At 37.4% G+C, this 12,566-nt stretch overlaps 1 protein-coding gene across 8 annotated transcripts; it reads left to right on the top strand.

Annotated features, from left to right (window-relative positions):
* Positions 1-267: 267 nt before the first annotated feature.
* Positions 268-7,375, top strand: LOC126370286 (trypsin-5-like). 8 transcript variants are annotated; one of them, XM_050015126.1, is made up of 5 exons: positions 268-424; positions 1,617-1,770; positions 2,718-2,955; positions 3,782-3,904; positions 6,808-7,375. In XM_050015126.1, exons 1-5 carry the CDS (start codon positions 334-336, stop codon positions 6,955-6,957), a joined length of 756 nt encoding a protein of 251 aa, XP_049871083.1. In that variant the 5' UTR covers positions 268-333; the 3' UTR covers positions 6,958-7,375. The 8 variants fall into 8 exon arrangements, with proteins under 8 accessions (XP_049871083.1, XP_049871085.1, XP_049871087.1 ...); XM_050015128.1 differs by having other exon boundaries at positions 272-415; XM_050015127.1 differs by having other exon boundaries at positions 284-424; positions 1,623-1,770.
* The last annotated feature ends 5,191 nt before the right edge of the window (positions 7,376-12,566 follow it).

The following is a 12,566-nucleotide window of genomic DNA, read 5'->3' as shown; positions in this document are numbered from 1 at the left end:
TGGCTTTGTAATAGACTACTCTGGGCGCCATCCCACTTGCGTCAGACAGAGTACTGCGGGGCGGTAGGCAAGAGGGAAGCCACTGCCCTATTTTTCCCTAAAAAAGTAGCATGGACAATGCTGCACCGACAAGAGCGTGGCTCTTCAATTGATGATGATGCCTGGAAAGTACGCCATTGATTACTTAATCGTGTTAAGTTGTTTTCCTCACAGACATTCCTAGGTAAATAACAAAATTTAGCACGCAATAAATTATGTCTTTATTACTTAGTAGGTATATGTCAGTTGAAGACATTCCTAATTTAGTACCCATACACCAATACTAAGCGTAAGATGTCGGCACTTATCGGTAGTTTAATAATTGGTGCTTTGTTTAATTATTTTCTACACAGATTGTTTGAAGCCAGTTTTCCTGGTAAGGCAGGTAATACTTTTCTGTTTGAAAATATAATTTCAATATCTCATTGATATTAATTCATGCGTCAACATGGCGGGACCAATTGGAAAAATGGAAATTGCATACTGTTAGATAATACTACCAATCCACTACTATTTGTTATCTTAACCAAAAAATCTAGTAAGTACATTGTTTTAAGTTTACGCGGTTATTATCATAATTAAAACACATAATAACAGGTTCTTACCTTCTTTAAATCAGGGATATGAGACTCCCGCGGTAAAAACCCGTTATTATGTGTTTTAATTATAATCTAGTAAGTACCTTTCTCAAAAATAAAATTCTTCTTTTTCAAAAGATATACACGTTAAACACTGTTCCCGCCATCTTGACTCTAATAATAGATCGAGTTACATTAATGTTTGTTTTGGTTTTTCTTCGCAAAGTACACAACGTTTTGCTGAGCTAATGTCCATTTTTAGATAAAAGCTTTTATTCGTATCAGACGAAAGAATTTCGGCGTCCAATTTGATAATTCGAATAAGTACACAAAATATACTACAATACATATATATAAGGAATAATATTACGTATAGAACAACTCTCCGCGCCCCACCAGCGTCTGGGCTAAGTTTACCTCCCCCCCTCGAACATAGTTTAGACTTGAATCGTATGGTGTCAGACGTCACACACGGAGACGCGCGTGTACGATTATGTCAATGTGTAGTGTCTGTGTAAAACGAGGTTGTTTGTATGAAGTGTCCGGGGTGTGACTGAAGTAAGACCGAGCGGGGGTGAGGTAAACCTAGCTCGGCGGCTGGTGGGGAGCGGAAAGTTGCGTTCTTTATAATTAAAGCACATAATAACGGGTTCTTACCGCGTTTAAATGGGGATATGAGACTCCCGATATTTTGACACTGTTGCAAGTGCCATGATCACGGGATGACTGATGATATTGGAGTGGAGTAGGTAGATCCATAATTATCGGGAAATATCGGGAGTCTCATATCCCCATTTAAACGTGGTAAGAACCCGTTATTATGTGCTTTAATTATGATAATAACCGCGTAAACTTAAAACAATGCGTTCTTTATGTTACTCCTTATTCTATGACTATGATACGGATAGCGCCACCTAACGAAAATTTTTTGAACCTTCACTTCATGTAACGCTAACGAAGTAATCAGCAAAATGTTGTTTTTGACGTTTCTTATTGTAGTTTTAGGTGCAGATAGAAGCGCACGTATTCTCTATGGTGATCCACTAAATATCACAAACTATCCATATTTCGTGCATCTGCGTGGCTGTGGAGGTGCTATTATATCCCAGCAGTGGGTAATTACAGCTGCCCATTGCGTTGATAAAATTCCAAGGTATTGTTACACACACACACACGCACGCACGCACGCACGCACGCACGCACACACACACACACACACACACACACACACACACACACACACACACACACACACACACACACACACACACACAAAAATATTGTATACCAATATTTTATGTTTATTTTTACTTTTTTAAACTACGTCTAGGGCCCTGTGCCGAGGTTTTTCTTGCAGCTTCTTTTCCCCGGCTATACAGGTTGTGAGAAGCTGCAGTAGTTTTAGGCGGATGAGACGTTCGTTATGTAAAATTGACGATTCAAAGTGTAACTATCTTACCTACTGAATAAAGAAAGTTTTAGGTCTGTATTGGATTTGATCCCACTCAGGCCAAAAAAAAATTACCCGGTACAGTTTTAAAGCTGTAGTTATACATAATGATGGCATAATTATGTTGATAGGTACATTATGTTTTAAGGAAAGGCCAGCTCAAAAGTACTCTAAACCGCTGAGCATGCTTAAAGTCTTTGATGAGAGTGGAAGCGAAAGTGGTGTGTCAGGATTGCACGGTGGTAGGTGGAATTCCATGGTTTCTTCCTACCCTAAAGGAAAATAGGCATGGTATGTTATATCGTGGCTGACTTTGCAAACTGACGTATCTGCATTTTTTTGCCAAAATAATTAGTGTCTTATTGACAGTAGCAAAAGGTGCAGTTAGCGAGACGTCAGCGACGACATGAGGAATGGGGCGAATGATAAAATCTCTCTTACGGGCTTCTTTGTATTTTAAATTTAGAATAAAAAATAAAACAATCTCGCACACTCTCGGCTCGCCGCCATTCCTCTTCTATCCCCTCCCCCACGCATCACACCTCTCTTTCACTCTATCACCTCTCACTCGATTACGTTCCGTTTCCCACATGTATGTAGTTGAACACAAACTTGATATTTTTAAACAATATTGCATGTCCTGTTTCCAGTATTCATAGATATCCGCAACCAATCTGGGTAGGGGGAGAGGCAGAACAAAATAGTAAAAAATATACATACAATCGAATCATCATACATCCCAATTACAAGAAGGATAATACATTTGATATAGCTTTATTGCGTATGACCCGAAAGATCAAATTTTCAAGAAAAGTTAAAGCTATAGAACTTTCAAAACAAAAGTTTGAAGAAGGAGATGTAGTACTGATGGGCAAAGGACGGGATGAGGTAAATAATAGTAATAAAAATTATTAGTTTTATTTAAATAACAATTATTTTTAGTTTCATAATTGCTGACGCCGATTTTGATTTTGATCGGATCAAATCAAATATACTTTATTGCACACAAACAAAACATACAAACATTTTTAAAACATTTAGCAACAGCATAAATGGGCGGCCTTATTGCTCTGAAGCAATTTCTTCCAGGCAACCACTACCAGTACTTCTGCTGTCATTTTGTAATTGTCCTTCTTCTTCTATCGTGTGGGTTGTGAGGAGAATTACCAACCTCAGCAACCCTAGTGTCAGGGTTATTAACTTATTATGGAGCCGCCAAAGGCCGTTGACACGGCTCATGTATCGATTACTCACTTATATCAGTAAGTAGTAACCGGGACCAGGTCATGACCCCCATAACCCCCCCTTGGATATGACCTCCTCCGGTTGATTGAGGGGAGGCCTGTGCCCAGCAATGAGACGTATAGGTATAGGCTGTTTATATTCAAATTTCAAAGTGTAACTATGTTACCTACTGAATAAAGAAAGTTTTAGGTCTGTATTGGATTCGATCCTATACAGGCCAAAAAAAAATTACCCTGTACAGTTTTAAAGCCGTAGTTATACATAATGATGGCATAATTATGTTGATAGGTACCTTATGTTTTAAGGAAAGGCCAGCTCAAAAGTACTCTAAACCGCTGAGCATGCTTAAAGTCTTTGATGAGAGTGGAAGCGAAAGTGGTGTGTCAGGATTGCCTCCTCCGGTTGATTGAGGGGAGGCCTGTGCCCAGCAATGAGACGTATAGGTATAGGCTGTTTATATATGTTTCAGAATAACAAACCATCAGACATTGTCAAAAGAGTTTCATTGCACGGCTATAAATGCAATATTATGATAAAAAACGATGTTAATTTTTGTGCCAGAAGAAAAGACAATAGACCTGCAGCTTGTTCTGTGAGTACTGCTTTAGAACGTTAAGTTGCTTTAAAAGTTAGTGACATCGTACCGAAAACTTTGAGGGATGATTCAGACCACGATTCTGAGTTGATATCAAGTGGAATTTTCCGTCGCATAAGCATGGAACTGAGAATAATTTAAATAAACACTATTTTTTTACGAGAGGAAATTCCACTTCATATCAACTCAGAATCATGGTCTGAATCATCCTCCTCAGTATTCGTTATGGTGACGCTAACACACATACGTACTTGTATGGCTACCTGTACGTACTCGTACGTTCACGAGCATTAATATGTATACACTTTGGTACCATGTCACATTATTTTTTTTGATAAATTAATAATAATAATAATAATAATTCTTTATTGACCTTATAGAAAATACATTTTTTGAAGGCTCTGACCCCTAAACTAGGCTAAGAACCTGTATTTCAAGGGTCAGTGGCTTCTCCCATTTAAATATACAAAACAGAAAGTCAAAAACAGAATCTAAAACTAAATTAAATTAAACTTACATTCATAGGGGGTAGGTTAGTAATATATGTTGCTAGTAATTATTAATACGATATCATATTTTAAACCTAAACATACTTACATACAGTTTTATGTAAACCTACACAAACATAATACAATATATATATAATAACCATAATAATATAAAGGTACATAATATATAAATCATTTTTCCTCACAAAACTCTTTAGTAATTATTACTATTTAGTAATTATAATTCAAAATTAATTACGCACCGGCTTTATACATTCAAACGAACAAGTCCTCAGTATCGTGGTAACTTAAGGATAACAACCATTTTTTCAATTTAGACTTACATTCATTTCTTGATAGTGGATATATATTAAGATTTTTATTGATTTTATTGTACAAGTATATCGATAGATATTCACATTGTCGTCTTGCAAAGGCAGTGCGAGTCAAATAAAGGGGAAGTACATTTGGAATTTTACGTTTGCCACGACATATTTCTGGGTCATATAAAGTTCCTGAATGCTTTTGCACAATTAGATTAAGAATAAATAACTGTCTAACCGTTAACAATTCACAAAATTCATAAAGCAATTTAGTTGGATACCTGAATGGTTTGAAGGTCATCGTTTTTAACAAAGACCTTTGGGCTCTTTCTAGTTGTATTAAAGTAGTTTTACAAGCTCCTCCCCATGCTACTATACAGTATCCCAGTATAGATTGGACTAGGGCAAAATACACCGTACGTAGCAGTTCCAGTTCTCCAACATGTCGGAGCTTTTTAAACGTCCAAATAAGTTTCCGCGTACGGGCTGTAGTCATTACAATGTGAGGTTTCCAGTCAAGTCGATTATCTAAAATAATGCCGAGGTATCTAACTGAATCGGATGTACTTATTTTAAGACATGCACACTGACCATGTTGTTTATGTTCACATGAGTGGACTCTAAGCTCTATGTCTTCTGGGGGGGATTTAACAGTGTGGAATTGTATATATGTAGATTTCAATATATTTAAGGTAAGTAGGTTTCTGTGAAGCCAGTCGGACACCCGTTCGAGGCCTGATTCGGCAGCTTTTTGTGCTTCTCTCCAAGTCTGCCCATAAAATATCAAAGCCGTATCGTCGGCGTATGTAAAACATTCACCCTTACTAAATGACATTTGACATAAGTCATTAATGTAAATAAGAAAGAGACTTGGACCAAGAACACTTCCTTGCGGAACCCCGAATGTGACTTTAGCATCCGAACTGACAAGACCATTTATTTTAACCCTTTGCAACCGGTCAATAAGAAAATCCTTATAAATTTGTAGGGCAGAGTTTCTTAATCCAATACTCTCGAGTTTGTTCACAAGCGTAGGTATCGAGACGGTATCGAAGGCTTTAGCTAGGTCGAGAAAGACCCCTAGACATTTTTGTTTGTTATCTAACTTATCAGTCACGCATTTACGCAACAAATTGAACTGTAAGTCTCACTAAATGTCAAATATGTTAATGCGACAGAGTCCTAAAGTGGGTACATTATATTGCTCATGCTGTAGGGGATGATTCTGAGTTAATATCAAGGTTTTTTAAGCTTTTAAAATTATATTCAATTCTTTACTTTTGCAATTACGATGTCTCTGAAACTATCTGAACTATCTGTCTGTGTGAGATGGTTCTAAAACTATCGGATCTATCATCACCTTCCTGCCCTTACCCCACTCTAGGTGTGGTCGGCACAACATGTATTCTTCTTCCATCTATCTCTGTCACTCGTCATCTCAGTACTCATACCTTTCACACACATATCTTTCTTTACACAATCCATTCACAGTTTCTTGGGCCGTCCCCTACCCCTTTATCCATCCTCATACTCATAACTTTTCTCGTTATATGCCTTTCACCACTCCTCGTTAATCCACTCAGACCGCGCCCAACTGGCATTCTCAGGCCTATTATCTTTAGTTTTGTACCAGGCGAGAGCCCTCAGAACTCCTCATTTGTTTAGCCAAGTATTTCACGCCATTTGCGGCAAATCCACAATAAGTCACGTCAACGTAGTCCAGCGGTTGAGCGTTGGACTCACGATCCGTAGACCCCGGGTTCGAATCTCGGTGGGGACATAACACAAAAAAACACTTTGTGATCCCTAGTTTGGTTAGGACATTACAGGCTGATCTGATCTGATTGTCCGCAAGTAAGATGATCCGGTTACTATTTACTGATGTAAGTGAGTAATCGTTACAATATGACCCATGTCTGGGGTCTTTGGGGGCTCAATCATAACCCTGACACCAGGGTTGATGAGGTTGGTATTCTACCTCACAACTCACACAATAAGAAGTCACGTCAAAAAAAGAAATAGCGTTAAAAACTTCTTCTAATGTGCTCCTCTTATTATTAAGTAATTCTTAATCATTTCAAATCCTCAGGGCGACTCCGGCAGTCCTCTAGTTCGGAACAACACGCTGGTCGGTGTAGCGAATGCCATTGACCATAGGAAATGTGAAGAGAGCCGAGTCACAACCTGCATCAACGTAGCTGGCTTCGTGCCTTGGATCAAACACATTACTGGCCTGTGAAGTCTTTTGAATACACTCCAAGTAAACAGCATCATATGCTTACATAACGCTTGCGTTTCTAACTATATGTCTCGTAATACATTTACCGAAAAAATCGCAATGTCTTTTTTTTACTTGACTTATTGTAGATTTGCCGCAGATGGCATTAACTACTTAGCCTAACAAGTGGGGAGCGCTGAAGGCTCTCATACGGTACAACGTTTAAGACAACAGGCCTGAGGGTGCCCCGTTGGGCGCGAACCTCGGCTCAGGGCGTCGTCTGAGAGCAAAAATATTTGAAAGAATTAATCGACCCTAGTGGGTCGGTAGATTCGAAATGTCGATTACAGAATATGATAAAGAAAGAGATTTTAATCGATATAATTGATTATTACTTGAAGTTGTATAATTTAACAAAATAAATCAATATTTTCATCTACTTACTTATATCTGTCCACGACGATACATAGATCGAATAATTTCGCATAATAGCAAAATTTCTTTTAAGTATGGAGCCTTTTTCTTGTCAAGCCGGGATGAGCGTATTATCCATTACAACACCGGGTCCTCCTCCTGTCTATGCGAAATTCTTCGATCGTCATGGCATGGACAGGAAGACTATCCGGTGGTGTTATGGTTAACATGCTCGTCCCGGCTTGAAAAGCAAAAGGCCCCATGTAAAAGCAATATTGCTTTTTCATATTTGTCGGCATTGCGCACTTCTGTATGCGCAAATGTCAAATTGCAATTTTGCTTTTAAATGAATTGCTTCCTGACCTTTTTAGATCACCAGGCGGGTTAAAAAGGCCACATCGAAGCATTTCCTCTGCATTATTGTTGTTTTTGAAGCAATATTAGTATCTCTTAACTAGTTGCCAAAGCAGTAGAGGCCTTTGCCCGGAGACACACAGATTGGTTATTGTAGATCGCAGATTAATGAAAAACTTTAAAATGTGACTTCTATATCAAATCAAATCAAATCAAACCAAACCAAACCAAACCATATCAAATCAAATATACTTTATTGCACAGAACTACATTTAAACAATCAGACATAACACATGAATACAGTACAATTTGAGCGGCCTTATTGCTCTAGAGCAATAAGATTATTTATTTCTATTTATTTATTTTATAAATAAATAAATAAATAGAGCAATTTCTTCCAGGCAACCACCAAAAGGAAAAAATATAGGCTATATCTGAAAAAAGGCTCATCATCATCATCACCAGCCCATTAACGTTCCCATTGCTGGAGCACGGGCCGTCCCTATGGATGGATAGGGAGATCGGGCCTTAAACGACCACGCGGTAAAAAGGCTATAAATACTTCAAGCTTACCTCATCATTCTTCACTCTAGTATTGTATACCTTTCCCCATCTCTCGCGTTTCATCTTTTGTGCATCTGTAACCTTCTATTCTGTCTCTTCTATCATTAAACTTCATTTCTACGTTTCAAGCTTCGTTTCAATTATGTAGACACATATCTATAAATAAATGAATAAAACTAGTTACGTAAAAGTCAAACATTAGGAGTCTATTCGGTTGTATCGTCGATGCAGCAAAATAATTCTCATTACCCGTCCTATTAAAGATTCTCCCAACGTATGGGGGAGGGCGAAAATATTCGGTTACATAACGCCCTTTGATGTCGCCCCAGTATCCCTCGTCAACATAAAAAAGGCAAAGGAATTCCTACAAAGATGAAATGGTACAGATGTAATTTCGTATAATTTTTCGGGATTTTCTGTGCTGGCTACGGAATGCCAATACGGTTCCTGATTGTTAATAACCGTTGTAGTGTTTACGTCGTTTTATTTATAAAAAATGCATTATAAAGCAAGCTCAGAACGGCCTCCGTGGTCCAGTGGTTGAGCGTTGGGCTCACGATCCGGAGGCCCCGGGTACGAATCCCGGTGTGGACATATCACAAAAATTACTTTGTGATCCCTAGTTTGGTTAGGACATTACAGGCTGATCACCTGATTATCCGAAAAAAAGATGATTCGTGCTTCGGAAGGCACGTTAAGCCGTTGGTCCCGGTTACTACTTACTGATGCAAGTTAGTAGTCGTTACATGAATTATGTCAGTGCCCTTTGGCGGCTCGATAGTAACCCTGACACCAGAGTTGATGGGGTTGGTAATCCACCTCACAACCCACACGATAGAAGAAGAAGTGATGTGTAAGTAATTAGTTCATCTTGTGATGGATGTGCCTCTGACTACCACTATTGGGATATTCGTAAGCTTACGGGATGTGTTTTAATAAGAAATCAAAGACGAAAACAAAGTTCTGGAATGTTCTGCAATAGTTTTAGTTTTCGTTTGATTTTTTCATACCATTTAAACGTTGTTGTGTTGTATTAAACGATTTATGTTTTTTTCTTTTTTAAATTTTATTTTCAATTATTGTTCTTTTTAAGCTAACTTTAGTTTATACTTTTTATTATCAGTGTTGTGTGCGTCTATAATTGGCAGGCATACCGGAACTTTTCCTATGTGTATTTTATATTGTGTGTTTGTGTATGTACTACTGTTGATGTACCATAATAGATAAATAAATAAATGTTTGTTCCACTATACTTATCACCCCAAGCGCGTGTCAGGCGCTATCCCCGGGTAAGAGCCCTCAGCACTCCCCATTTGTCCAGCCAAGTAATTACCATATGCGGCAAATCTACAATAAGTCAAGTTAAAAAATACTATAATGGCGCAACTACTATTTTTTTTTAATTTGAAATCCTTTTTTCAATATCTTCCCGCTCCACTATCTATTTATTTATTTAAAAAAATATTTATATACACGTGAAATATTTATATACAAGCACTCCTTATTATATAAACGTGACTGTATCAAAAAATACCTGTTCAAATAACTTTTTTACAACATATTTATGTAAAGGAAGTGTATACCATAAATAACCCTATAACCTCCATTTCACCTATGCAATAACTATACAGACCTATATAGGAACGAAACAAACCAATTTAAAGCAGAATGCTAAAACGACCCCGTTCTTAACTCGACCGCAATTACGAATGTTTGCACAATAAGTCATTATTCAGACTTATGGTACCACAGCGAACGTTTTCAAATTCGCACTTTCAAATTTGACTTGTCTGCAAATAATTAGCATTTAAATGGCCGTCCGGAACATGCAGAGTTGGGTTTATTAAAACAACGGAAAAGCTGATTCTGAGTTTTACAAGTCGTGTGAGTAACGAATTGCTTTAAATGAATATAAACTTTGGGCTTGATGTTCCACGGGGAAATATTTTAGAAAGAAAGAAAGAAAATATTTATTTCCATATTGGACGCCACATTTACAAACTTACATTACAGGAGATAAAAAAAAATAGAACAAAAAAAAAAAACACAAAGACAAGAAGACAAATAATACAGACATTAAATATACATACACAATGGAGGCGCCCAAAATAAAAAAAGGATCTCCCTCAGCATAATGCCGTGACACGTGCTTAGCACGGGCCGCGGCGCTGGTATTATGGGAGACCTATCGAACGTGAGCCGTTTTTTTTTAGTGGTAGCCTACCTAGGATCTCAGCCAACTGCAAACGATTTATAAAAAAAACGTCGCTTTTCGTAATCTTAGCCAAGTTACAAACGATTACGAAAAACAACGGTGGCAGTGATAAAAAATTATAGGATGTGACATGTCACCTTATATCAATCCCATACATTATTGTGGGATGTAACATTTCACCTTACATCAATCCCATACATTATTGTGGGATGTAACATTTCACCTTACATCAATCCCATACATAATAATTGTAGAATGTAACATGTCACTTTACATAAATCCCATACATAATTGTGGAATGTAACATGTCATCTTATATCAATCCCATACATCATTGTGAGATGTGACATGTCACCCTATATCAATCCCATATGTACATCACTGTCACTGTCCCTTTTCGTTACCAGGTAAGAGCCTTCAGCGCACCCCAATTGTCCGGTCAAGTAGTTAATACCATTTGCGGCAAATCTACAATAAGTCACGTCAAATAAAAACTGTCGCTTTTCTAAATCATTTGCGACTTGGCTAACCCCCGTGGTTTTCCACAATGGGAGAGTCAGTCAGATGGTAATCGCTTTTTACAAAACTCATCAGTTTGATGAATATTTTTTTGTGTATTTTCCATTTAAAGCAGAGTTTATATAGAGTCAGCTTAATTAATAAATTGTGATTTGCTATGGCTCTGATAAATATTTGCATTTGACTAAGCAATTTATTTTAGTCACTGACATTGTAACCGATATTTTCATAACCGAAAATTCATAACGATTTCTTTTTACGAACAATGATTAGTTGTTGAAATTCTGTTCTGGGTGATACGGGCTGATCACCAGGCACCAAACGGTTCATCATTTCCACCTTAAGACTTCGTATTAAAAGTGACTGCAAGTTGGCTTATGATGAATTACAACTGTGCCCATTGCTACAGCATTGTCTTATAGGGAAAACTTTGTAACTCCCTTTGTGATAAAACACTTTTTGTAGTACCTAATTTTCTTGAATAACGTAAGACATCATCGCAAGATGATCGAAGTACCCACACGTCATCGAGCTTTCTGTTAGACCAACTGTGATGAGCCGTATCGCCATCTATAAAGGTTCAGCCGACAGTTTTAAAGAAAATTGCACTTAACTCATTGATTTGAGAAACAAGCAGCTGAAACACAGGGCCCTAGTAATATTTGTATCATATCAAACACACTCTTAATTATTATGTGTCAAAATTAAACAAAATAAATAAATTTTGTGTCTTAATTAACTTTGTTTAATATTCGTAACATAAATCACAATACAAGAGACGACATGTCAAAAGTCTTTAATTGTTTCCTTTCGACAACTTAAAGCGAGTAATTAATTTATATTAATTACTGCTGCTGATAATTACAAGGTCTTCGTGTCAAACTCACGTTTTGCTGAATTTTGATAAATTAACACCGCAGTTATTCTGTGTTACTTATTATTTATTTATTATTATTGAGACGCGAGATCAGGATTGCATTCCCTAGCGAGATCGGAATCCCGCGAGATTTCGTCATTTTTTTCCGGGATTGATCCCGAAATGCATGATATGACGAGTTCCCGTTCGAGATTTACAGGATTGGGTAAATCTCCCTGAGTTATAATTTTTGTTTTGATTATGCTGATTTTCGAAGAAAACTAAATTTTTTAGTTCATAATTTTGAAGAATATAGGTTTTTGTTTTCTTTCAAAAAATATTTTGTTTTAATTAACCTCACTATCACAAACAAGCAGTTTTCATCCTTTTCAGCCATCCTAACCTTACATTTTTTTATGAACTAGACGAGATCATGAAAATTTCTAATCCCGCGGGATCTCGAATTTGCGTTCTCGAGTCGGGATTCCATTCCCTAGTGCTTACAGACTTACAGATCGACGCGACGTCGTAAATAACGCACTAAGTAATATCGGGATATTAAGCAACTCAACGCATTCTATGGTTTATCCTCACTCGTAGTCTAGCAGAAAAGAATTCATTTTTATATTTCGAACAAAAGCAGAAGCAAAATTCACTTTTCCACTTAACAACGACAATAGTAGAAGCCAAGCGGAATAAAGACGAGCA

The sequence above is a fragment of the Pectinophora gossypiella genome, chromosome 10 (genome assembly GCF_024362695.1).
Source record: "Pectinophora gossypiella chromosome 10, ilPecGoss1.1, whole genome shotgun sequence".
NCBI lineage: Eukaryota > Metazoa > Arthropoda > Insecta > Lepidoptera > Gelechiidae > Pectinophora > Pectinophora gossypiella.
The sequence above is the reverse complement of the archived record's forward strand: the minus strand, read 5'-3'. Positions and strand labels throughout refer to the sequence as shown.